Below are 27,855 nucleotides of genomic sequence, written 5' to 3' on the forward strand. Positions count from 1 at the left end.
TTGCAATAGATTCAGCGCCATATATGCTCCCTGTTGGGATTTGAGTGGCTGTTGGTTCTAAATATGCCCTGTTCTTGCTCTTGTAATGGTACTTCTCATCACCGCTTTCAATAACTACCACAATCTCCAAAGGAAGACTTAACTGACCTGCTGATTTAGAACTGCCAGTGAGGAGAACAGCGTCTTTCCACTCTTGTTTAAAAGCTGTGTTCACTACTTCTACGTTCTGTTGTTGGAAGGCACCATGTGAAATGACTGTCTGATCTCACCTGATCCCAGGTGTGTACAGATGTCACTCACCCACCCATAGTTTTGTCTGCCCTCTCTGGCCCCGCCTTTTGAACCACTGGAGCAGGTGGCTTTGAAGACAGCCTTGTTGCTGCCTCTCACTTCAGCTGAATGAATCGGTGAGACTCCAGGTTTTCCCTATATGCATCTGGCAGTGGTGCACCTCCATCTCTTCTGAAATGTGACAAGTGCCACTAGGACATTGGAGTGGAGGTAAGAGTAAGTTTTTTTCTAACTTAAAATAACAGCTTGAAAGTCATTTTGATGGGATAGTGTCTTGTTTTAGAGTGAATGGTGTTTGTCTCAGCCACTCTGCCCCGTATCACTTGTCACTGCACTGTGTAACTGTAGGACAGGGTAGGACCACAGCGTTACAATCATGTGCACTTCAGTATTTAAGACGTACCACTGGCACACAGTTACGTAATATTGTTTAGTCTGCAATTAGCACCTTCATAACTTCTGTCAAATTGTTACAGTTTTGGGATTTATATTTACAACAGTGGTGTTGTGCAAATTGTACAAAATGCCAATTTCTGCATTATGTTGCTTTAACTATGCAAATGAGTGTTAGGCATTTAAAGGAGTCTAGAGTAACAGAGTAACAGTTTAAAGTGAAATAAACATTTATTCACAACACATGTAATAAGTTACAATAATTCACATACAAAATAGAAAATAACACACAAAAATTAACACACACAGTTTGTATAAAAAGACATTTTTTTTGTCAACAGACTTTACAGAGACCACAACTCAATGTTATCTATGGCTGGTTTGGACCAGGAAGCATGTCTGACATGACATGTAGGGTATGGCTAATATCCCTTTACCTGAACTAATAAACTGAACACCAACATATTGATTATTGCTTCTGTTGTGTACCTTTGGCTTCAGTCCCCCATGATCAGCATGAGCTGTCACTGACACTCATGGGTCAGACATTGTCTGTGCATCACTTTATGTGTGTGGTGGGGGCTGTGGCTGGGAGGACCACCCCCTGTCTCTGGAGATGTCTCAGGATGTTCAGGATGGAGTCCAGCTCCAGACGGAAAGCCTCCAGCTCTCTGCTCTTGTCCCGTGCCAGATGCTTCCAGTGCTCCACCTCTGACTGCTGATCGGCATCTAAAGTCTGCCACGACCCACCAATCACCTGTCAGAAGAGGCACAGACAGTAACTGAGGTTAGTCAGTCTGTGACAGCTGATGAATAATTTGCCTTAACCAAAGTGCATTTGGGTTTTACTGCTAACAACTGGGATCATTTGCTTTTTTTTTTTGCTTATTTTTTACTTTACTTAAGGACTATGTCAGATTTGGTTTGTGTAATAACAGTGTAATTAAGTAGTGAAAAATAGGCGCAGTAGATCATTTTTACTTCTTCCTACTCCTCTTCCTCTTGTTTGAACAAGTGCTGATATGTTCACGTTGATACTAAACCAAATACACGAACAAACAATAATCAGGCCCTGATGATATACAGCACAATGGAACACAATACACTGTATATCTCTGTATTTTTTTATCATGCGTGGCCAGTTGTAACTCAAAGCCACATTTGAGCAGTCATGAGCACTGCAAGCTGTAAACAGTAAGATGTTCCGTCAGCCACACCTGCTGCAGCTCCTTCTCTCTGTGCTGGTGTCTGAGCTCCATGTTGAGGATCTTCCTCTCCAGGCTACACAGAAGTTTCACCTCTGGGCTTTGAGCTTCTTTAGACTCCTTCAGATCCTTCAGCAGTCTGGTCAGCTAAACACACAGTGGAAGCAGTGACTTCATGTCAAAATAATAAGAAATGTATATTTTAAATATCTATCTTGGTTCAAATGAAATGTTATCATATAGAAGACAGACAGAAAAACTGAATAAACCCACACAGAAGCTAGCTTGGAGTTGGGGAGAGACTTGAGCTTTCTCTTATATATTCTATTGAAAAAAACAACAACAACTAATTCATGAAGACACATTGTCAGCCATATTGCCATATGATCACCACATTGCAATTCGCCAATTTTTGCATGTGTGTTGGGGATGTTGCAAAGTTATGAGTATTTGATTCTGCTCCAGATCTCTCAGCATGGCAGATACAAGTATTGCTAGCTGCTGTTAAGAAGCTACTCTGTGCTGACAAGCTCAACTCACATTCACTCACATTGTTTTTTTTTCTGTAATCCACTTTCATCTGAGTATGTTGCATGCAGTGTTATTCTATGAGTGTTGCGATAGGTTTCTGGTGGCTGGAGTCTACATATAGTGCATTCAAAAAGTATTCCGTCATCAAACTACACCAGCCATAATGACAAAGCGGAAAACATAATTTTAGCATTTTTTGCAAATGTATTCAAAAGGAAAAACTGAAAAATCACATTGGCGTCAGTACTCAGACCCTTTACTCAGTACAAGTTGAAGAACCTTTGGCAGTAATTACAGCACCTGGTTTGGGGGATTTTCTACCATTCTCCTCTGCAGATCTTCTCCAGCTCTGTCAGGTTGCTATGTTTTGGCCTTTATATGGCTTTATAGATGGGACAGCTTCAGAGATGAAGGAAACAGGGTGGGAGAGAGGAGGAGTGACACACAGCAAAGGGCCCCAGGCCGGGACTTGAACCCTGTCTGGGTCCCACATACAGCCTATGTACATGAGACCCAGACAGGGTTCAAGTTGGTGCTCAAGTCAGGGCTTTGTTGTCCCTAAGACACTCCTGCGTTCTCTTGGCTGTGAGCTCAGATCATCGTCCTGTTGGAGGGTGAACCTTCAGTCCAGTCTGATGTCCTGATTGCTCTTAAGGATACCTCTGTACTTTGCTTTGTTCAGCTTTCCTTGAACCCGGATCAGTCGCCAGCCTCTGCCACTGAAAAACATCCATAAAGCATGATGCTCCCGCCACCATGCTTCACTTGGGATGGTACTGGGCAGGTGATGAGAGATGAGAGATGCCTGATGTCCTCCAGAAATTACGCTTAGAATTGAGTTCAGTCTTGGTTTCATCAGATCAGAGAATCTCGTTTCTCACAGTCCGAGTGTCCTTTAAGCTGGGGCTTTTTTGCAGACCTTCGCTTATGAGAGGCTTCTGTCTGGCCACTCTGCCATAAAGCCTGAATGCTGTTGCTGTGATGCTTGTCTTTCTGGAATATTATCCCATCTCTACACAGGATCCCTGGAGCTCAGCCAGAGTCACCATCGGGCTCTTGGTCACCTCTCTTATCAAAGCCCTTCTCCCCCGACTGCTCAGTTTCACAGAGCAGCCAGCTCTAGGAAGAGTCCCGGCTGTTCCAAACTGCTTCCATTTAAGAACTCTGGAGGCCACTGTGCTCTTGGTATTTGCTCTGATATACATTGTCAGCTGTGAGACCTTATATACGTAGACAGGAGTGTGCCTTTCCAAATCATGTTCAGTCAACTGAATTTACCACAGGTCGACTCAGTCAGGGAGGAGAACTGGGAGGCACCTGGGCTAAATTTCAAGTGTTATAGCAAAGGGTCTGAATACTTGTGTGAATGTGATATTTCATTTTTATTATGTTTCCGATTTGTTGTTATAGTGTATTGCGTGTAGACTGGTGATAGAAAATTATTTTAAACAATTTTAGTAAAATGCTGCAACATAACAAAATGTGAGAGAAGTGAAAGGGGTGTGAATACTTTCAGAAAGCACTTTATATATATATGCTTTAGTAGAACATGCTTTATTTATCCATTATGTCCATTTGAGAAATGCGGTTTGGTCTAAGTTAGATATTACATGTTACATGCTGACTTAGCTATTTGAGGATTTGATGATGGATGGGGTGCGTTTATTTAATTGTGGCAATTGTAAAATCAATAATAGAAAATGTCTCACAAATCAAAAATCAGAAAGAAATACAATAAGCCATCTCCCTTTTCATTTCGTCTCTCATTACATGTTCTGCAGGGAACCATCAGAATGTAACCACACCTGCGTCTGCAGAGCGTCCTCTCGGGTCCTGGATATTGCCAGTGCATCTCTAACTCCCTGCAGCTCTCTCAGCTGCTCTTGTAGATGTTTCACTGTTAGCTGCAGGTAAATGTAAAGGTTAAAGCAACAGGATCATCTTCACAACTTCCTGTTTGACATGCTACTGGTTGGTTAGTGAGCCAGTACCTCCTGAGTGTTGAGCTTATTGGCCAGTTCAGCCACTCTTGAGGCTGAGTGCTCCAGGGCATGGCTAGCTCGCAGCTGCTCTAACACCCTGAGGTGTTCTGCCTTCATCGAGGACAGCTGCTCTGCACAGTGCTCCTGTATCCTAACAGACCACATTTCATTTAACTATCTGATTGCACATGATGTCAGTTAATGTGTTCACAGTGACACACATACCTGCTCAGCTCCTCCCTGGCTTGTGTTGCATCAACCTTTAATGCCTCCTTGTCCTGCTTACTCTGCAGTTCCAGCAGCTCCAGCTGCTGCCTCAGAGCCTCGTTCTCCTGCTGGACCTCTGAGATATGACTCCCTGTCAAACAGATGCAACAATATGCAAATGATTCCTAATGCCTTTAGCTGAAACAGTGACATAAGCCTTGACTTATTCAGGCATGTAAGACAGTGCATAGTCACTGAACACAAAGCAGACATCAATGCAGTGAAACTGCAAACTTACCTTTACTCTTAAATACTATTCAGAGCCTTTACTGGGACCTCGACAGAAGTCATGGCCATGATGTTAGGACAGTATTTTTTTATCTTTACTGAAAAAATACAAGCATCTAAACATCCTAATTAGCAAGTGCTATTGTAGCATGTTGCTTTAAGGATTTTTGCCCAGCCTCTTTTTCTCAGGGGGAGATTCTCACTTCCCAGCCGACGTGATGGCAGTGTTGTTGTTTTTTTGTTCAATTGGTCATCAGTATGTGATGATTTATGTTTTTTAACACAGAAAAATACAATACTTTTTTTTGAGCTGCCAACTTGTCCGGTCTCCCATTCTTGTCACAGACAGACTTAATGTAGACTGTGACATGTGAAATGGTTCTTGGTCACTGTAATCGGTCCTCTTGTCTATACTGCCTGTCAAGATCCTCTCCTCACATGGTTGAAATGTGAGAGCTAGAGAACAAAATCTATAGTCCTTGCAGTGCATTCTTGAGATGAAGTGAATATGAGTTTTCAGCAGACAAAATGTCATCATTTAATGTTAAAATGACTTCATGTGAGTGCAGTTTCCTCTCTCTGTTACTGTCCCCTCCACTGCAGCTCAGCAAGGCGACACTGTCTTTGAAGACTAGAATGTGGCTTGGACAGCATTTATCTGTCCAATTTCAAAGGTTGAGAGAGCAGTAACCAAGCCTGACCTGCACTTCACAGCCATGCTGTTTTTTACATCCTAACTCAAGCTTGACCAGCATAGTTCAAATAGTTCCACTGTGCCAGTCTACAAGTTTACACCAGACTATGTATCATCTCAATTTATCAGGTCATTTTGTCTTCTTTGCTTTTTCATTGCTGGATATAATGTGTGTAGTTGAGCGTACAAACCAAGCCTGTCCTGAGTTGGTTTTGTATGAATGAGCATATTATAAGTGAGGTGCTCGCTACAGTTGCATTTCTGGTATTGAATATAGGGCAAAAATAAAAGGTGTGTGTAAGCATTCAACCATAACAGACCGTCCACACTGATACCTGTGAACACGGTGGGCTGGTAGGTCTTCTCATACTGAGCAGCTGGAAATGTCTCCTTCACTCCACATGTCTCTGCTGCAGCAGCAGAGCAGAGTGTTCTGACAGGTCCGGCCTGCTGCTTGGTCTCTGTGGATCGGGTCTGTGCTCGTGTGCTGGGGACACACAGCATGCTCCTCCTCTCCTTCTGCAGTCTCTCCACGGTGCGGCTCAGCTCCCGAATGCTTTGTGTCTTTGCGCTGAGCTCTTGGTTCAGCCGCTCTATCCGGACACCGACCGCTTCCTCGGCTTGACGCTGGTGCCTGGCTGGACTGGGATGGGTCTGTGTGTGGAAAGTTTACAACAGTTCTACAAGTAACTCAGACTTGATTTTCTTTCCTTGCCTTTGCTCAACACATATGGTCCATCGTCTTACATGGTCCAACATTTCCAATGTCCAGAGGAAAGGGTTAGGGTTAGATTTCTGACTTTAAGTTGTGTCTACTTAATTCACCTCGCGTTGACACAGATCAACTTCTGAAAGCATGCTAGAGCAAGTGAGGCTAAAGTCAAAAAGAGTGGTTCTGCATTTCAATGTCCTGTACCAACCTTTTGTTTGAGCTGCTGCTGTAGAGACTCAATCTGGTCCTGCAAGGATTGTTCTCTCTCCTTGTGGGTTTCCTTCACATGCTGCAGCTCTTCTTTCAGTGTTTGAACCTGCGACTGCCTTGACTCAGTCCCCACTGCTGAGTTTGCTGCTTCCAACTGCTGCTCAAGCTCTGAGATCTGCTGTTCATAGCGTAGCTAAATGGTGAATAAAAACACACTTGGTGAAATGCATATTTCTGCTTGTTCATTTCATAAACATTGTGATTTTTTTTTTTACTGACTCATTGTTCTTAAATTCAAGTGAGCTGACTGGTGGACACAAAAAGAAGTGACCAACTTGTCTTCAACTTCATTCTGTCATGATGATTAAGATTTTTTCTTAAGTAATATGTGTGACCTTACTTATTTATTTATTTGTGAGTTTACTGAACAGAGACCATAAAGACAAACTGTGCTACATACAGGGAGAAGCAAGACAACTGGTTTAATGTATACGGTCATTCGATGCCGACTCACCCACAATCCAGGACTTTTCCCAGTTCCCATGTTGAAACTTCCATTTAATTCATGAGACCTTACCTCCTATAGCTGTACTAAAAATACTTTTTAAGTTATGCATTTTGGAAGTCTGGACCTCTGGGCTACATTTCAGCATTTTAGTCATTAATTGTATGTGTATTCTAAACCTCCCCAAATGCTTTTTTTCCCACTGGATTGGGTTGAACATCCAAGAGACCCTGAGGAAACTTTGACACATGTATTTATTTAAATAGTTGTTGCTGGATGGTTACAATAATCACATTAGTAACAGGAAGCCATTTTTTTTTACCAAAAAGAAAGACTCATTTTCATCTCCACTAGTTTTCACTTTCTTGCAGCCAAATTGTGTTTCTTTGTAGTATTATGTTAGTTCTGTCTCATCCGGAACTTATTTGATCCTGCATAAAAAACTGCTTCCCACAGATCTACCTAAATATAGCTTCAGCTTCACATTTTGGGTTATTTTGACTGGATTTCCCCAACATGGACTGTAAAAGTTTTAATAGTCATTTTGTATATATAATAAATTGAAAGATGTTACTATATATTACTCCATCATTTATAATTTTGTGAAATAAGATAAGTTTTCACACTTTCCACTTGCTCTAACATCACATTCAGTGGTTTTATTTCATCAGCAGATATTTGTGCAGTGTGCTGTATTGACTTGAACTGTACCTTGACCCTGTGGAACTGTTGTTCCATGGCCCGCAGGCTGCGCTTGGCCTCCTCATCATGACTCTCCAACTCAGCCTCCAGGCGCTGGATCCTGCGCTCCAGCAGGGCACTGATCCTGCTGGGTGGGGATGTCCTGGTTGCCTCATCCTCATGACTACCCGCTGTGGCTGCAGCGTAGATCAGAGCAGGCAGGGAGTTTGGGTTTCTACGTCTTAGTATCTGCTCCAGCTCCTTGACCTGTAGAGACAGAAAATCTCTTCAACAATGAAGACTCAAGAACTGGAGGGGGAGGTGCAGGAGTGTAACAGGCTGGATAAGTCAGCTTGTTTGTGTGAGTGATAACCTGTCGCTCCAGGTCCTGCATCCTCTTGATGTCCACTGATTTCTCTCTGGCCTTTCTCTGCTGCTCACCGCTTCTTTTGCCAACATCCATTTTCAGTTTTTCTACCTGGAATGGAGATAACCGGTTACTTCCAACGCAGTACGCAACACTAAACTGTAACTGGCTTTCAGCACACTTTCCACCCTACATTATAGCAGATACTAATACAAGACTTCAGATGAACCATGTTTTCATGAAAAGGTTTCTTCAGCTTGGCAAGGTTTGCTTGTCATGAAAAAAAACATCTCATTTCAAATGAAGGCAGAGGTTATCATGATGTGACCGATCAGCGTGGTCTCTGATATGCTATGATGTGAGGGGGATAAGATGAGGTGGACTTTACTGAAGGTAAATCAAATGACAGTATAAACAGAATGTGAGAGCGGAGCCTCACCTGCTCTTTGAGTTGTTGTATCTCAGCTGTAGCGGCCTTCAGTCTGCCAGCATCTCTGTCCAGAAGCTCCTGGTTCTCAGCAAACCACTGCAACTTCTTCTTCAGGGCGACTACTTCCTCTCTGTGCCTGTCCTCTAGGACATGCATCTCAAAAGTCTTGTCACCTGACACATTCAGAATGGTTACTCACTGTCAAGTCTTATAGAAGATCGCTTATGCATATACAGTATAAAGACTTTGCAAGAAATGGGAGCTTCTTCTAAACACTTTCATGATCTTTGAACTTGAATTGCATGACACTGGCTCTGTACCCAATCTCACCTGAGGCAGATATGGCCTGAGCTTTAGCTAGGTCTCTCTCTTTCTTCGTCAGCTGCAGATCGACCTCCAGCGATTGCTTTTCTTGTTTCAGTCTGCGGATGTCCTCAGACAGCTTGTCCTCATGCCTCTGCACATGCAAACATATCTCTAAGGTATGGTATCTCTGAAAGAGAACTTAAGTCAAAGAGTGTTTCAGTGGCACTTACCTGAAATGTATTTAATTGAGCTAACAGGTCTGTAATGCGTTGAGTGTGATCCATTGAGCAGACACTTCCCACAGCCCTAGAAGTTTTATGTAGTTGCTCCCTGGTAGAGATACACAAACAACATTAAAAAAATATATTTCGAAACATAATTGACTGTCACAAACAGGTTAACATTAACTTTAAATAAGCAGCTCTGATAGACATACCTAGACAAAGCCAGCTCATTCAGAAGCCTCTGGTTTTCACTGAACATGGCTTCCTCGTTGGCTTTACTCCTGACCTGCTGAGCCTTCATCTGCAAATACAGCTTCTCATTCTCCTGTAAAATAGCATTAATGCAGTTATTAATACATACATAGTCTGCATCAAAGCACTCTGACAAGGTAAGTCCACTTATCTAAACCCTCCATTTCTTACACACATGCTCAACAGAGTTATAGAGCTTTGAATTGTAGTAGATATCCATGAACAGATTTGATGAAATCATGATCAAAAGTAAGAACACACACTAATGACGGACAGAAATACATAGCAGCAGTGAAGAGATAAGCATCGAGGCAAACACACCTGTTGGTAACCTTTTATGAGCATCTCCTGCTCTACTCTGTCTTTCTCCATCTGCTGGAGCTTCTCCACTACAGCGGAGTCAGAGGCATCAGCCCAGCTCTTCTTCTGACCGGCTTCATCTGCGCTTCGCAGCTGAGGAGGGAAAACAAACATGGCCTACTAAAAGCATACATCAAAATCACTGCAGATTTGCATTTTGCATTTGCATCTGGGCTTTGGCAAGATTGTTCTTATTATTTGCAAGTCAATTATGCTCCTTTGAATTTAATGAATTGAAAATAATGCTATGCTACAAAAAGCCACCACGAGCTGCTTTCCAAACAGTAAATGTAAACAAAATCATAAACTAACTTAACAAATTTGAGGTTTTTTTGCACTACTCAGGTTGGGCAGCTACTCACATCAAGTGTTTACACCCTGTGCTGGCCTGAGCACAAGCCTCTTGTCAACTGTTAGCTACATGTGGGTGCAAATAAAAATAGTCCCAACACGAAACTTCTCACATCTAGGTCTGTGTAACCATGTCATCATTTCTGTGAAGAGACACTAGTGTGTGAGTTTTTCAAATGTTTTTTTTTTTGGTGCCACAAGTGGAGAACCTTCTACTCTAGTTTCATTATATTTGAGAGAAGACAGACATCACTGCTCTCCAAAACTCTTACACTTAATCAATCCGGATGGATAAACAGCACTAGAGGTAAGAGGAGAAACACATATTTTTGGGGTGAACTGTCCCCTTGAGCTCTGTATTTTCCTGAACCTATTCCTATCCTACTGTTATGTAATAGATAGATAAAAGCGTGGAAGGCTGTTAGGTACTATTCAATAAACCCAAGTCCAAATACGATCACTCCCACACCATAATGATGGTGCAACACCTGGCTCTGACCCTGACTAACTTAAACATTAGCTGCTCTTTAAGCTATTATCACACATCTATGTGCTTTTCACCCTCGATAAAAAGACAATGTTTTAATGTGATCATCCTAAGTCAGCTGTTACAAAAACAATAGGTCAGATCCAAAATAAGCAGTCTATATTCAACCAGTCATACAATGTGGTGGGAGTGTGGCGACAGAGGAATGGACTTCATGTCTTGGCTGATGGTTCTGTCTGGTGTTGTGAGTGTATTTATGCACCTTGCTTTGCAGTAGGTAGTTTTGTTGCCTGAGTGAGTTCAGCTCCTCTGCTCCTTCCTTCATCACCTGCAGCTCCCTCTCTTTCTGAGCCAGCTGGACTCTCAGCTCCTCCACCTGAGAGTGGAGGGTGCATGTCTGTGTATGTTGGGCCTGTATATTCAGAACATGTAACCGCAAGCTTTAGTCTTTTTTTATCATGATGCAGAATTAGCATTACATCATGTATATAGCCATTAAAGGCATGCTGAAGATCTTTAAGCAAGGTTCTCATTCACACAAGTCAGTTATAAACAACAAATGTCAGACGAAAAAAAAATGTATTACATTGTCCTGTGGAAGAGAATGCGCCTGTCTGGCTTCCAGAGTGTGTGTAGCATCCTGGTGACTGCTGGTGTCGATCTGCTGCTGGAGAACAGCCACCAGGGACTGAACAGACGCCACCAGCTCACTGCTCACCTTCACACCCGGCTCTGCTAATCAAACAAACATAAAAGACACATCAGTCACACAACTCCATGCTGCATGATGAAGATATGAACAGATTCATAAAGGGGGACACATCAGTTCTCGAAAACATAAAGGGCAAAGATTCAAAAGCAAAATAAACATATACATTTTTTGTAGCATTTTTATCATGGCAAGATTTATTGCAGCATCACCATAGAGAGACATATCTCAAATTACCTGAGGCGTTTAATGACTTGATTTTTTCATGCGTGTCACAACTAACCTGTGTGCTCATCTTTTCCTCGGCTCTTTGTGACTTTGGCCTTTTCTTGTGCATGCTGCAGAGGACGGGACACAGCAGACTGAGCTCTGCCTGCAGCGGCAGCTCTGCTGAGTCCTGATGACTTGGAAGTTGGTGCTATACTCCTCTCCACTCTCCTGCCTCTAACAGGAGCCACAGCGGGTTTCCTGGCTGAAGATGTAGGGAGATGAGAAATACTAGAGCCATGGAATGCCTGGGGAAAAATGACATAATAATAAGAGAGATAATATCAAAAACAAGGAACACATTTATACAGTGGCATGTGTGGTGGAGGTGTTATCTGTTTAAAAATCGGATTTTGATGTACCAGTGGTTGAACAGTGACAGATGAGACACACTTCACAGTCATTTAGTGTTGCTGGATCTGATCCTTCCACTAACCTTACAAATTAGGAATTATGTTTTTTGGAGAACTGCTGGCTTATAGATATAATATGCAGCACTCCTGCTAGGTGGAACAATACTCTAAATCTTGTTTTGATCTTGATTCAATTGGATTTAAACATTTTTCTGCTCAAGGCACCTACAAATCCAAGCAATGCTGAAATGGACAAAGATTTGAGGTAAGCCTCACCGGTTGTTTCTTAGCTTTGTTTGCCTGAGAGGAGGAGTCAGATGAATACTTGTTCTGGTCCTGCATCAGCCTCTCTACTTCCTGTCTGATGCTCCATGTCAGGTTGTGGATGGGAGGGTCTGGGGAGCTCAATCTCTCTTCTCCCTTTAACCCTGCAGTGGGGTGAGCTGCTCCTGTGTGCTTCAGTTGTGAACCTGGTTGGGTTGGATCTGGGACAGTCCTTTCAAAGAAGTGGGATGCCTTTTCTTGGTCAGGTTCAACAGAGCTATAATTCGAAAACAAGAAAAGAAAACCCCATTCAAAATTAAAGAAACATTTTGTGTTACTGTTGTCACCTGTTTGTCAAACCAACCAGTGAAGAATCAAGAAATGAACAAACAGCTGACAGTCAGTAGATGTTTTGTGACGTCACCATTTGGATCATTCCTAGCAGAAGTTTGCAGTCCTGACCTGACAGGTTGGAGGGTGAAGCCTCTAATGTGGTCCTTGTCTGGTCGGATGGGTCTCATCAATTCCTCTGCTGTGGGTAGCTCTACACACAAACAAAACGCAGTAATTATTCAGCATACATACATGTCCTGTAATAGGCTTGGCATTTGTAAACGCCTCAGCACAGTGGATGTGTCCCAGTCTGGGCCTGCTCTCTTTGGACAAATGATGGCTGGTATGCTGAACCTGTGCATTCTCCCCAGAGAAATGATCTCACCATAACCACAGTGTTGTCAGGGTTCAGGATGAAGGCTACAGTCTGAAAGTATGAACTGCAACTGCTTGTAGTAACATCTATGTAGTGATGAAAAGACGTTGGTACCAAAAGTGGAGATGATGCCTCTTGATTAGGTATAATAACTGATTCAGATCATGTGATTTACAGCATTTACCATGACTGATGATTTTAGGAGGACTGGCTCAGTGTTTCACTAAAGAGCCTGATGAATTGTGGAATAATGACATTGCTGTTAAGGACTCACTGGTTATGTCTTCCAAATCTGGAAAATGATGGCTGCATTTCTCAGATGTTTCAAAAGGAAACGCAATCAAACAGCCATGTTGAATTTTTCTGACATATTCACTCTTTAACTACAGACTTCAGAGAAGTTTTAGCTTTAGTAGATGCATCATTCGTCCATTTAGATCAGTGGATTACACATGACGACAGAGGGAGTCCACAGTACTGTTTACAGCCCACATGGGCAAAATAAGGCCGTGAGGTCCTCAAAGAAATAAAACAAACTCCAAAAAATCAATAAGAGGCAACGTGTTAATGAATCACAAGGTTAACGACTACATTGGCTGTAGCTCAGGGGGTAGAGCAGGCCGTCTACTAATCGGGAGGTCACTGGGCCCTCCCCAGCTGCATGTCGAAGTGTCTTTGAGCAAGACACTGAACCCCAAATTGCTCCAGATGAACAGCTGGCACCTTGCATGGCAGCCTCCACCATCAGTGTATGAATGTGTGTGTGAATGGGTCAATGTGGCAAGTATTGTAAAGTGCTTTGAGCGGTCAGTAGACTGGAAAAGCTCTATAAAAATGCAAGACCATTTACCATACATTCAGTGCTGCATTTGGTCCTGAGAATTAGTTTAACATAACTAAGCACTATGTCTTTGTTGTTTTGATTCAACTCTCCAATATGTGGCTCTGCCCTTACATTTTGTAAGTCAGCATGGCCCTCTGTAAAAAAATGTTTCCCACTGCTGGATTACAGTATTGTTGTGTCTGACCTGATTCATTAGTAGAAGCAGGCTGAAGAGACTGCCTGGCCTGTGGACGAGGGGAGGATGGGGACACAGGGCTGCTGATCCCTCTTGCAGATGAATGATGGTGATTATGGTCATCTGAATCTTCCACAACATGGATCTGTCTGTAGGCCTCATGGAGAGCCTCCATCTCTGAACCTCCACTCTGCACATAAGACTGGCCTGCACAGAAAACAAGTTTAGCCCTTTCTGTATCAAATACAATGCAAGATAAAACTTAAATGAGCTTGTGAGGAAACTGAAGAGAATCAATAAAACCCCCTTTAACTGGTCTGATAAGAAACAAACAAGTATCTCCTCTCTAAAAATGCCTTCTGTCCTTCAGTCCATTCTGCTTCAATCACAAAGATAGTCTCTGTTCTTGATAAAACTTTTATCAAATATGGACACAAAAAAAAGTAATAACAGCTTGCTCTCTTACTTGACCCTACATGTTTGTGTTACCTCTGTCAAGTGATCCTGCCGTGTCCTTTCTCCTGTCATCTCCACCAGTGTCATCCAGGGAATCATAGAGAGAAACTGAGGAAAAAGATTCATTGTGAACACATTTAGAAATGCAAAAAGCAATTATGGAGAAAGATAGTTGATTGTTGAGTCTCATTCCCAGGCCAGTAATACACTACCACTTTGGGTTGGTAAGTCATACAGATTTGAAATGAGACTGCAGGCACATATTACACATACACACAATACACATATTATTTCTACTCACATATTATACTTTCTACTATAAGGTTAGTGATAGGACCACTTTCACTTCTTGAGATAATTAAGAAAATATAAAAAAATGAATATGTTACTTATGTTACTCAATAAATCGTCTCCATCAGCCATCATACTCCTTGAAACTTGAAAAGATTTTATTCCTCCCCATGCAACCACGACTTGAGAGAAATATCATCTCTTTTTCTCTTACCTTTGGCAAGAATTGGAGACATTTTAGACTTCTGAAAAACAGATAAAAGTGTAAATTAGAAAAGATGTAGTAAGATGTCAGCTTGGAAACAACAAGGAAAGGTACATATACATGTATATACATATATACAGATATACTAATTATATATACAGAGGACATTTGAACCATAATTCAAATTCAACTCCAAGTAGAAATTCCAGAAAAAATAAATACACTTAAAAAGTGTATTATTTTACCACACAGCTAGGAATAATCAGGTCATGAATACACTCAAAAAAGAAAAAGTAAATTGAAAAAACAAACTAAAAATGTAAAATATACAATACAATATATACAAATGAGTTCAAATTTAAAATTCAAACGCTGAAAAGGAAATGCTCAAACTGAAAGCATTTATGAAGACGAAGCTGTAAATGTTAATGGAAATAATACAAGGAAACATAAAAATGTGTAATTCAGAATGGGGAAAGGTTCAGCTTAAATGGAAATTTGTTTAGTAAGTAAAAAAGAAATAATCAGTAGGCCTCAGCAAAACAAATGTTCTGTCTTATTAATGAGTAAAAAATATATGAAAAACATATGAATGTAATTTTTGTATGATATAACAACTGCACTCATTCAAAAGTTACTGTGTGCTGACAGAGGAATATTCTGCTGTTTTTTGCACATGATTTGCGATTTCCCTCAAATATTCAACCACCTGTCATGTGACTCAAGTTCCATAATAGGTCATATCTCAACTGGGCCAGTCATTGGATGTGTTGAAAGTAAATGGGTGAAAAAGACTTAAACACACAGTCAAAAATGACCTTCTATGCTCAAATATGGATGATTGTTTGTATCATGGAGGTCTAATGCACTTTGAGATTGATCACAGATTACGAGCACAAACCTGGAGTGGCTCTTTTCCATCCTCCTCTTCCTCGAAATCCTCACTGTAATGTGGTGACCCTGTAACAGCTAAAAGAGAAAAGAGCTGATAGAGACACAGAGACAGAGAAGGAAAAGTTTTCCAAGGGTCCATTACTCTCACCTGGAGACTCTCTGATGGTCTCTGTGACTCTGGTCTTCCTCTGATCATCATCACTCTGCTCTATTGCTTCCTTAGCTTTCCTGGAGGGAGGAGATCCATCCTCATTACATCACAGTCAAAACCCTGATCTTCAAGGGCAGAGCAGCAGCAAAACACTTCATCATAGAGCCCGTAAAGCAGGCGTGGGCTCTATTAGTATGCCATTCCACTGTTCAAGGCTAACTTCACACACATCTGTCAAGGGTTGATGAACTTTTAAAGTTACTTCCAAGCCCTTTTTGGACAGATTTAATATCACAGAGGGTAGTAAAATATTCACCATGAACCTCAGTTACTAAACACAGGATTCATTGCAGCATTTTAGCAATAATCATTTTACAGTTTTTTGTATAAGACAAGGACATTTTGCATGGCTGCTCCCTCATCACACCTCATATGTACGTTATGTACTTGCCCTTAGGTTGCCAGCAGATAGAAACCTCCCTGATGTTGCACTTTGTGAACGTGCCAAAAATAAAATGTGAAGTCAATATTTCCACTGCTAAAAAGAGTTTGATTTACCAACTGGCTGCACTGGTAGTTACATCATACTGTTGTTGAACTTATTGGCTGAAGTAAGCCTGTGATAGACAAATGGTTCGTCCAATCAACTGCCAATCAACTGCCTTTTAAAACCGTTTCAAGGCGCATTCAGTTAGTTGAGTACGTCCATTTATTTACCTGAGGTTTGTACCAGTGGTAGAACTTGATAAGTCCAGCTCCATGTTCAACTTAGAGTAATCTATAGTTGTTGAAGCTCCAGCCTCTAGTTGGGCAAAGAACCTAGCTTTCTCCACTTCTTCCTCCAGAGTGTCCAACCCCATGTTGGTAGTGTTCACAGCTGGTACCATCACTGAGTCTGCACACACGTAAAAAATCGGCACTTTAAGTAATTCATTTTTTTATTTTGTACTGTATTATTTGGTTGCTCTGTTACTTATATTTACAAAGGCAGCAACTGTTAAAATCAAAAAGCCAACAAAAAAATGTGAACAAAATATAATAAAACCTCTAAATAATAATGCTCATGTAATTTTACACCAATCAGGCATAACATTATGACCACTGACAGGTGAAGTGAATAACAGCGATTATCTCCTCATCATGGCACCTGTTAGTGGGTGGGCTATGTAAGGCAGCAAGTGAACATGTTGTCCTCAAAGTTGACATGTTAGGAGGAAAAAGCGTAAGGATTGTCAGCAAAAGGGGGACCAACACAATATTAGGCAGGTGGCATAATGCTATACATGATCATCAGTGTATACATCTGTGGTGTTGTGATATAAATTAATGCTTTATAATCATAACACCAGGATTTTTCCTCAGACTATAAAATGTATCATCAAAATGTATAAACATTGCACACACTTGGACATATAAGGCAGCTCATAGGACAAGTTGTGAGTAAAAACAAGACATGTAACTCATCAGAGTACTACCCTACAACATCCTGAACAAAGAAACCCTTAGGGCCAACACACATCAGTGGTGTGTGACGCGAGTCAATGATCACCTCTTGCTCTATATATAAACCCACGTGCAGCAATCATCAGTTTGACGCATGCAGCAGCATCCAGATGCATATTCTTTTTATCAAAGTATCTAGACCCAATAAGCCAGTCTTTCTTGTTTCTTTTCATTCTGTCCAAGACTCACCCTCTGTCTCAGTGCTGTCTTTGATGGTAGCTGCAACTTCCGGCCCTTCCTCCTCCAAAACAGCGTCTCCTGGATCCTTCTCCTCCTCCTCCCTAATAGACTGTGAATTCCTCAGAGACTTCCTGAAAGTCTTCCCAGAACCAAGCAGTCCTGGAAAAAACATGCAATAGGGAAGCAATATGGGAAGCCTTAAAATCAAAAGTAAAAGGCTAATGTTAAGCTGTATACAGACCACACTGTGGTCGCATGACATCACCACCTCAAGGCATCTTACCACACAATTTCTATACACATTCTCTCTAAACTGATCAATGTACAAGTTGTAAAGTTAAGAGTTGAAACTGTGGAACATTTAATGAAAACATGTAAATATCTTTAGCCTGTGATAACCACAGACCTTTATCCAGCATTTAACTTACAACCCATGCACAAATGCTAACCCATTTCCAGGTTCAAGGACTACAGACTGCACCACTCTATTCAACAAAGAGGACTGCTTCACACTTTACACACTAGTATATAGTAGTAGGACAAACACATAACAACAGACTATGGATCTAAACATTACTGGAAATTGGCTTTCACAACTTACACAATCACAACAAAATAGTCACAAACTTCATACGTTTTATAGTTTAAGATTGTAGATGCATTGATGACAGATGTTTCAAGCAAATCATTTATGATGCAGATCAGATCATGTTCAGATGTAAAATGCCATTTCACAAATAATTACATTTCAAAGTAAAACCAAGAAAATTTAGTTTTATGGAAATGCAGTTGTCATCTGATCAGAATATTGTCATGTCAGCATCATCAGGAAGAACCTCTATCTGGCAAAAGACATCCTTGAGCAAACACACAACACTGTTATTCTTTAGGTCTACATGGCAGGAAACTAAAAACAGACTGTACAATTAAAAAACTTGAGGGAGCTAGTGGGGCTTGTGATGTCTATCTCTCTACTGCTGTGAGACTAATGCACCACTACCAAAGTGTTTAACGGTTTTGAGTTGAAGTTACCATCTTCACTGTCCCCCTGGGAATCGGTGCTGGCTGGTCGAGTATCATTAGAACGTGTCTCATCAGGGCTCCTTTGTCCTGACACACACTGATGGTCATCATGAGTGAGACTAAGACTGGCAGAGTGCCAGTCATCAGATGAAGTTCTCTGTCTTTCCACAGTTTGGGAAACCTCCAAAACGGTATTTTTGCGCGTCACGTCCAAGTGACCCAGGTTATCCGGAGCTTTGCTGCGAGGTTTGGGGACCGGCTTATAAAAAGGCTCCGCAGTGACAACTTCAGACAGCAGAAGAGAAAATAATGATGATGCACTGCCTGGTGAAAACTGAAATTGCTATTTGAACACGTAATGTGTGTGGACTGTTCTCTGAGCAATTGTGCAGCGGAATGTATCTTTAAACAGGCAACTCCTGAGGGGCACATAGTGTGGGGCTGTGTGAGTTGTCGGTCAAAACAGGCCAGTGAGTTTTTGTTTTGGGATTGTATCTTCAGTTTTTTTTTAACTTTTCATGGAGTTTGTGTAGTCTGGGTATGTAAACACGTACAGAGTACAGTAAGATATAATAGAGAAAAGGAAACTGAGCAATAATTGCTCTGATCACTCGTCAACAGTCTGTATGAGTGTACACAGTATAAGTATAGCTCAGGAAATCTTCGCACATTGCACATTTACATAAAGTTTGTGCAGGTATATGCATATGGATCCATCTATTGTTAACAAAATGTATATTCTATTTTATCAAATTTATTGTAAATCTATTCTCATTTTTTCAATATTTCTATTTTGTTTTGTACAATCGATAACCTCACACACTACTACTTTTTCTCTTCTGCTGCTGGTCAAATTGAATTTCCCCTACGGGGATCAATAATGGTTCATCTTATCTTTTATTTAATCTGAAATGTTTCTCTGTCATTTAGTTTGCTATGTCAATCTCTCTTATCAGCTACCATCAGAGGGCACAGGTGAAAAGAAAAGTTAACTAATAGCAGAAAGTCTTAAAACCAAACTGTGTGAAACTGAGTGAAAAAAATAAAAATACAAGACTGGGCAATCTGAATGTTTGTAAAGCACATCTCCATGACACCACTTACATTCTGCACTCACACCTGGCATGTCCAGTCTCACTGATTACAGTGGAAGAAAGTGTTGCAGCAGCCGCTCTGCGAGTGGTTCACATTCATGACATATTCAATGTAGCCTGCTGAATACGCAAACACATATTTTTTCCCTCCATTTCAGCGGTTCGTGCACATAGAGGAAGCATTTCTTCCATCCAAAGCAAAAATGTCTCCAGAGTGTATACATCTGAAAATGCTAAACTCATGAATCAGTGTGGATTAGATACATTTTACTTTTCCGTAACGGTGACGCAAGCCAGCCCATTACAGGTCAGAGGGTGTGTGGAAGTAAAGTTAAGGAGACAACCTTTTAATTCCTCTAACTTTCTCTGTGATCATTCAACCCAAAAGTCATACAGCCAATTCCTAAGCACAGCTGTTGTCAATTACCTGTCTGATGATGTAACACTCCTATAATAACACTGGTGATTTCTTCAGCTTGGGAATGACGGCATGGCTTTTTGTTAGCCAAAATCAAATCACTATGTTATACTCTGGCTGTTGTCTGACAACAATTAACAGAAATAATTATATACATAACAACAACTACATCATACCTTAAACTGAATTAAAAGTATAGGTCAGAACAGGGCAGGAGGGGACGGAGCAGTGTTTTAACCAGCTGACTCACAGTGTGGACATTTTCACACATTAACAGTTTTCTCAAAATACTACCTCAATTTGGATGTGGTCCAAAATAACTCTAAGATCTCTGTTGTGAGAGTGCGACTTTTCTCCATTCATTCTCACCATTGCTGTCCTCAGGCTGAGACTTTCTGGCTTTGATAAATCTGCTTTTGGCCAGCTCTGCTTGAGAAAGAGGAAAAACAGAAAAGGACAGTCTTTGAAATCAGGAGATAAGGAACTGTCATACAGACCTGTGAATGCACACCAAGTTTCCTGTAGATCTGCACAGTTTTGCAGTGGACTTGATTTTTTTATGTTATGGTGAGACGTTTGGCCTTGAAAGCGGTTGATCTGTATTTAGGATCAAAATTCTTCAAGATCAGCCTTGTTAAAAAACACTTTAATGCATGCTCTGCACAAAAGCAATATTAAAGCTGTTGTCTGTAACTATTTTTTGGTTAAAATTGTCATTATGATCTGACAGTAGAATAAGATACAGGTCAGCTGTCTTTGGCTCCACCCAGTGGCTGTAATTTGATGTGCACGATTCCCCCGCTCCCGGATCAACACAACCAATCAGAGCCAAGGGGAGTGTCAGAGAAGTGTCAATCATTCTCATGCATACCCTGCTGGCAGCCCCCCTCCCTCAGGCAGGATGTACTGGTCAGTGCCCCTCCCCCACACAGGTGCAGTGGCTGCTCTCACCTGGTCAGATACTTTCAAACTCAAGCCCAAACAATGGCGTAGAAGCAACAGACAGGGTTCTGCAGGTTTGACCAAGTCAACTTTTTGAGACCATTTTAAACTAAATTTAAGACCTACACGAAGTATGAAAATGTAAGGAAAAATGCAATCCCAGAATTACTTCCAAATTTGCCAAATCTACATGCATTCACAGAGCAACTCATACGTGCATGACTGATGTTTAGCAAAGGTGGCGGCGCAGAGTTCAGGTTGAGCAGAACTGGACGAACTTGGACCAGGAACTGGTGATAAAGGCGTACAAAAGTGTGTGATAGCATGACTTTGCTGGAGACTTTTAGAGGCTAACTGGTGTTTTTCCGATTTTGTGTGTGACACCAGCGCTTTCACACCAAGTGTGCCAAATTTGAGGGTCCTCTTGCAGAAAGTACACTGCACTTCAAATTCGTGATTAGGTACGGCTTTTAACCAACTGAATTCTGGTTGTTCAAGCCTACACTTGCTAAATTTACACTTTCCCACAGTTGTAGCAGAAGTTTTTCCTTTCTGCTGGACAAGTATGGACCCCTGCTTGCTATATGTTTCATTCTACTGTATGTTTTAACCACTTGACTATGGTGGCTGTGGTTGCAGTACTACTTGCAATAGCAGATATCGCCTTACGATGTTGCAGTTGAGCTACGTAGCTTGTTGCTAACTCTAGCTTGTTAGCTTGTAAGCTAACTCTGACAAAGCTTTGTCTTTATGGCTACTGGTTGGCAAAAGTGTCTTTCAAATTACCAGGCAGTTATAACGTTAGTTTGTGTTCAGTACTCTCTGATGTGGTTGAGTTAGTTTAGAGAAATAACGTTACTCATGCTTCAGAATGGCAGCATGGTGTTGCACTGGGTAATGATTAGCTGGTGACTCCATCTATCATGATGTGAGGAATACTGTTTCTTTCTCAGGTTATTTTGTAAGTTTGTTGTTGTTAATTTGAATGTGCCATCTTAGTTATCTAGCGTCCTCTGTTACCGTGGTTACAAGCCTGCTCGTGCACAGCATTCTCCTCTGTGGGGAGGGGCTTTGAAGGCAGGGCTGCAGGCAGCAGAGAGGAAGAAGGAGGGACCTGGGAGCTGTAGCATTCAAATGTTCTGGCTGAGTCCACTTTTTTCTCAAAACTCCAGACTGCAGCTTTAAGCCAGAGTATGAAGCTAAGACATGTGCTAATTTGATACAAAACTGTCATGTTGCAGCTCTGTGCATTCACAGCTCAAAAACAGTTCAGGGAAAGAAAGTTCACATCCAGTGAATCAGGCAGACTGGACAGTGTAATGAGAGAAGCAGAAAGAAATGAAACAGTAGAAGAATATTTGAAAGCATTGAGGTTGTCCTGCTGGCAATAGATCATAAAGAGGAAAATAAGTAAGGAGAAATCAGTCAAAAGTGTAAGGATGGAATGCTGATATTACCATCTTAAAATCAAAGGTAAACAGTTTCTTTTTTGTCTGTTTTAAACGTGTTTATTGCCATTACTTCAGACCTTGTTGAGCTGTAGATCCTGAGTCTGCACAGGGTTTTATATTTTGATAACTGACCAGATGCTCTGTGCAGCTTGACACGCCTGCTCTAAGTTTCCATCAAAGATAAATCTGGTGCGTATTCTCCACAGATAAACAGCTTCGGGGACACTTCTGGAACATGCAGTGGCACACCTAGTGGAGCCACAACCTAAAATGGCCACTTTCAGCTCCATCTGGGAAGGTGTAAAATATTCTGATGAAGTTATAACCTAAACAGGTGTCATCAAATCTGTTGTGCTAACAACCAAGTGATGCCTGTAGTAATTCCCATCCGTGGTGAATACAGCATGACATTACACTTGTGTCCTTGTCAATTCCCTGCATGTGATTGACACTCTTATTGACCTGTGAATAAGGAATGTGTCCCACTTCAGTTGTATCCAACTTGAATGGTGCAACCTGTTATTACAAAGTCACAACATTCAAACTAAGCTGCTTTTAAATGTCTGAAAAACTAGTGCAACAGCTTGCTTTAGTTAAACAAATTCCCAAAGTTCCTTTAAATGTCTTCACTTCACAAGAAAACAGAATGCTCCTGTAGGATCCATCCCTTATGAGTAGCATCTGTTAGGGACTCAGTCATCAGTAGGCTACTTTAACAGACCAAAAGCACTGATTTCATATAGACGTTATTCTCATTATTTACATAAATAGCCACACTAAATGTTCAAGGAACAAAGTAAATTGTGCTTGACTATGTGTGTATACCAGTTTTACATAATGTCTCTGAAGTCAAAGAAAAAGGAGGAATACTAATGCTGCTCTCTCTCTCTCAATATTCCCCGGTTAGCCAGTGACCTCTATTTGGTTTTTCCACTAAACACCACTTTTATGGGCGTTTAATTGCTACCAGCTGTTAATTGCAGTACCATATGCTCAAGTCGTCTGTCAGCTCCTCTATGGACTGCAAACACCAACACAACTGCAGCCACTGACACCAGACAATTCGGAAATGTGCCAGGCTAGCAAAGGCTAACGTGTCCAGTGTGATGGATGTTAAATCATGGAGAATTGTCTCCTCGTTATTACCTCTACCTGTTCTACGACTGTGTTCATCATCTTCCCACCAGGACACTGTTGGTTTCTGGACTGACTGCCGGCTGCTTTGAGCACCGAGCTGCTTGTCAGATCTGCTGAGTTCCACCGAGTCATCTGAAACAGACTGAGAGGGAATCGTGTTTAAGTCACAGTGGTGCCTTCAAAGACTGTGTACACTAATGGAAAAATGTCTGCATTAAAATGTTAGAAGTAGCGGGGAGAAGGTGCCAACTTCTAATCATCTTTTTTACCAACAATTCCTGTGATCGCTCACTACTTCATGATGTAGTCAAACTCCATCTTGTACATTTTTTGCCAATAGATATATACATGTAGTAGTACAGGCTTTGTTGGAAGCTGGATCACATGTCATTGTCATTGCCATATTGAACCTGTCAAGACTCACCTGTAAAGAAATACAATTGGGAGCTGTGTTTTTTCTGGAAAAAAGCACTATTGCGTTTGAATTTCGCAACCGGTTTCAATAAGTCACATTCAAGGGCCGTGACCTATAAGTCGTAGGAAAAAAACAGCTCTACAGTTGGTCATAATATTAATTGTTCGGCGACAATCGCTGCTGGATTCTCAAGAGAGAAGTGTGTTTCCCCCACTTGGGATCAATGAAAGTACTGAACAAATTTTAAGTAACTAATTAATTTACCGTATCTTACAATTGTCTTGACCTATAATTATCTGTCCAGTCCTGAGTTTATCTGTGCCCTCACTGTTATAAAAATATAGAAGCAGACTGATCGCCAGTACTGCCAGTTATGTCTTTGTTTCTTATTTTATTTGAATTGTTGTTAATGATGGGCTGCTATTACTAGTTACAGATGCAGTATCTTGAAATTTGAATAAGCTGTTTTATGACTTCAAGCACAAGGAAGCTAAAATTATTAGGACAACAACAATTTCCATAATGCAAACAGACTTTCTGAACATGTAATGTAAATTAAATGTATTAATATAGGGAGTTAAGGATGTCTCTACTATTATTAACTGAGGAAATAAGCCAAATGCACTCTCAGCAGATTGATTTTCCACCACATCACTACATGAGTGGGTTAATTCAGACACTCCTCCTGAGTATTTAGCAGTGATTACAGCCTAACTATCAATATGCTATGTAACTGGAGACAGTTCTTCATCATAAACCCTTGAATATAAAAACAACTTGTTGAAAGTGGTTGAGAAATGTATATGTTATAGTGCTGTTTATTCATCAAAATGTACTTGTACTGGGTCTGTTTTAAAGGTCAGCCTTTCCCTGTCCAACATGGCGGCGACGTTGACATATTGACAGCAGTCAGTGCAGCATCTACATATACAGTATATGCCTATGGTTTCAACTGACAGAACCCTTGTGGCAGTAATTACAAACTGTAAGTATATGACATCTTTTGTGTTTTGTTTCAATCTTAGACACATAAATATTCCACACATGTCTTCTAAAATCACTGTAATAAATTTGCTTTCTCAATCTCTCAATCAATTTCCATCTATTATGCGCAAAGAAATCAGCTAGATAAACCAGGAAACACTGTGAAAGAGCCAACTTTAAAATTGTGGAGAAGATTTTTCTATAAAAAATACTTCTCTTTGCAAATGCAACCAGGCTAAGACAAGTTAACAAAGGTGCCATCACAGTAATAATCTGAACTCTGAACACTGTTAAGGTGTAATATGTGACAATTTTAGTTTGAAACATTGTAAAATAATGTTGTACTGATGTCAGCAAGCTAACCAGCTAGTCCTGGACCAAACAAAGCCTTTCTCTTGGTGCTCAATATGTCCTGTACTGGCAGTGTAAAGACCAACACTCAGGCTAACTGCGCAGCTATGTAAGCTAACAAGTTAACAGTAGCTATATTCATAAACAGAATACAGTTAGCAACAGTAAGCCACTTTAGAAATGCTGCCCCTACTTGTTTGGGATATGAATTCAACAGGTGGTCTATTATTACACACTGCACCTTTAATTCAATTGCATAGATGACTAAATTAATAACCAGAAAAACTCTATACAGTGTGTCAGCTTAAAGAAATTACATGTGATTCTCTTTGTCTCTCTTTTTTGTGCTACACATAGCACAAGCATTGCAGCTCATTCAGTAAATGACCTGTCACCCAGTATTTTTTTGTCTGAAAAGGGCTTATGAGGCATATTGCATCATGCACCCCCGAATAAATAGTATCAAAATCTACACACTGTCACATTACCTCCTTCAAGAACAGCTCAAACTGCTCATCCAGCTCCTCCTTGGTCAGTCTGTGAGACATAGTGATACCGTCCACTCCATCAGTCAGTGGGGTCAGAAACAGCTGAAGTAAGACAAAAAGAATGAAGGAAAAATTACATTTCATACTTACAAATGTTATCATAAACTTTGAGCATTAAACGTGTTACTGTGTTTTTTTTCTTTGTGGATACAATCCAAAACACTGGCAATCAAAGAGGCAGAAATGAAATAATAGCTATATTATTTGTGCAGACATAGTGTTTAAATTATTAGATTTCATTACAAAATATTGTTTAAAAAACGAAATGCTAACAGTAAAAAAATATACATATGTATTTAACAGCTGGTAATCGGCCTAAATATAAGCACAGAAGTTCATTCATGACATTGGGAAAGGTAGTGTGTCAAGACATAATCTTAATAGAAGATACATTTAATAACTTTCTTCCCTGGAGCTTTCATGATCTACATCTCATGATCTCCATCAATGGATGGGGTGTGCTCAGTTGTCATGGACATGACTCACAAGGATGACTCCATCTCCATGACAACTGACTGAGTAAACTTCACCTGCTGATGAATGTGAGATGCAGTCAAAAGCTACACAGAAACCTAAAAAATGGAGGTTGAGTAAGGATATTTTTAGAGAGGTTTTTTTTATACTGGACATACAGATCACAAGATAAGTACATCCTTTATGCACTGTTATAATAATGGAGAAATACACTGGCTAAAATATGTTGTTCTTTTGTCATCAAGCTGACATTATGACATCTTAAAGCTTGAAAAGCACAGGTGTAAATGATGACATGAACAGCAAAGCTTCCTTAAACTGTGTGACTGAACCAGCCGTCACAATAACAGAACCTGGGAAGACAAGTTAAGCTAATGCAGCCATTATCAATTCGATTAACTAATCCAGTGGGTTTCATTCGGTGGCAAACTGTTCCCTGTGAAAAGCTTGGTGTTCAGAAAACACACACATCCCTTCAACGACCTTAATCACAAGTGTTTCGGAAAACACAGCATCCATCAGTGTCAGTGTTTATTTCTATTTACTCAGATTCGTCTTTAAAGATACTGTTTATAAATACGTTGTAAGAAATAGACTTACTGCTGACATAGCTTGCTTTAAATGAACAACCCATGCCTGTGTCTTCGGGATAGGCTTTTCACTTGGAAATATATCAGCCTACACTCGTTTTAAAATCGTTTTCTATTAGTTACGAAGCGCTTTGTACATGAAACAGTTCACGTTACGACGCTAGCGAGCTCTGTAAACAATTGTTAAGAGGTGACATTTTTACTGAAATAAGATCGTATATCGGTAAATTATCTTCTGCTGAACCGCTCATGAAAGCTTAACGTTTAAAACAACGAAACCGAGTGCACCAAAACATTCTCAGACTCTGGGAGAGGGGACAGCATTATAATACAGTTCAGTTGAGACAGAACCTGGTCAGTTCGTGAGGTGTCCATCTCATAACATAAAACAGTGGCACTTCCAGTCAAGACTTTCAAAATAAGACCACACCGGAGCTCATCCGCGAAGACATGTTAAACTCAGTGCGTTGATGTAAAAGTAATTTTACATTAATTTAAATTTTCCTATATTGACCCATTGACAACTAAAAGTAAGTTGTTATTAAAGAAAATACACTCTTAATTTTCCATGCAGACGTCATCTTATCACTTGGGGTAGCACAAAAAGACAAGTTACGTCGGCACTCCATTTGTATTTTGAAGAGATTACTACCTTATTTCCGGTGTTGTTCAGTGCTGTTGACACAGCCAGCAGTAGCTAAGGAGTTTATCTCTAGCTGGTAACGTTAGCTTGCTGGAAGCGCCACAGTTTCGTGAGCGTATATGATCTATCAATTGCGTAAATGTATCGGTCCTGTACCGACAGAACTTACGCAAAAGGCTCGAAGTTGTCCGCTCTTCCAACCGAACACTTGTTGAAACGTCCCAGTCCTCTAGCTGTTGTTTTGAGTGTCTGGCAGTTCCCGCGACAACACCCGGCTAACAAGTCCAACCTGATTGGCTAGAGGGAAA

At 40.8% G+C, this 27,855-nt stretch overlaps 1 protein-coding gene across 13 annotated transcripts; it reads right to left on the bottom strand.

Annotated features, from left to right (window-relative positions):
* Nucleotides 1-890: 890 nt before the first annotated feature.
* cep162 (centrosomal protein 162) lies at nucleotides 891-27,855 on the bottom strand. 13 transcript variants are annotated; one of them, XM_037075341.1, is made up of 31 exons: nucleotides 27,717-27,855; nucleotides 25,781-25,882; nucleotides 23,552-23,684; nucleotides 20,382-20,441; nucleotides 18,510-18,785; nucleotides 17,487-17,636; nucleotides 16,512-16,689; nucleotides 15,792-15,871; nucleotides 15,651-15,718; nucleotides 14,759-14,789; nucleotides 14,287-14,361; nucleotides 13,807-14,004; nucleotides 12,532-12,613; nucleotides 12,082-12,346; nucleotides 11,469-11,700; nucleotides 11,063-11,211; nucleotides 10,739-10,888; nucleotides 9,600-9,731; nucleotides 9,239-9,351; nucleotides 9,033-9,132; nucleotides 8,827-8,953; nucleotides 8,506-8,669; nucleotides 8,073-8,177; nucleotides 7,730-7,966; nucleotides 6,512-6,706; nucleotides 5,927-6,245; nucleotides 4,628-4,760; nucleotides 4,412-4,553; nucleotides 4,226-4,324; nucleotides 1,902-2,036; nucleotides 891-1,441 (listed from the first exon to the last, which is right to left on the bottom strand). In XM_037075341.1, the coding sequence occupies exons 2-31, from the start codon at nucleotides 25,838-25,840 to the stop codon at nucleotides 1,244-1,246; spliced, it is 4,386 nt and encodes a 1,461-aa protein (XP_036931236.1). In that variant the 5' UTR covers nucleotides 25,841-25,882; nucleotides 27,717-27,855; the 3' UTR covers nucleotides 891-1,243. The 13 variants fall into 13 exon arrangements, with proteins under 13 accessions (XP_036931236.1, XP_036931237.1, XP_036931235.1 ...); XM_037075342.1 differs by lacking the exon at nucleotides 27,717-27,855 and adding an exon at nucleotides 27,557-27,699; XM_037075340.1 differs by lacking the exon at nucleotides 27,717-27,855 and adding an exon at nucleotides 26,915-27,274 and having other exon boundaries at nucleotides 20,382-20,438; nucleotides 23,558-23,684.

This window comes from Acanthopagrus latus, chromosome 17 (genome assembly GCF_904848185.1).
Source record: "Acanthopagrus latus isolate v.2019 chromosome 17, fAcaLat1.1, whole genome shotgun sequence".
Classification (NCBI taxonomy): domain Eukaryota; kingdom Metazoa; phylum Chordata; class Actinopteri; order Spariformes; family Sparidae; genus Acanthopagrus; species Acanthopagrus latus.

Coding starts and splice junctions, on each gene's coding strand:
- cep162 (XM_037075335.1), bottom strand. Junction 14,005..14,286: donor GGCAGGATCACTTGACAGAG/GTAACACAAACA, acceptor TTTTCTGTGCAG/GCCAGTCTTATGTGCAGAGT. Junction 6,707..7,729: donor AACAGTTCCACAGGGTCAAG/GTACAGTTCAAG, acceptor TTCACCATTTAG/CTACGCTATGAACAGCAGAT.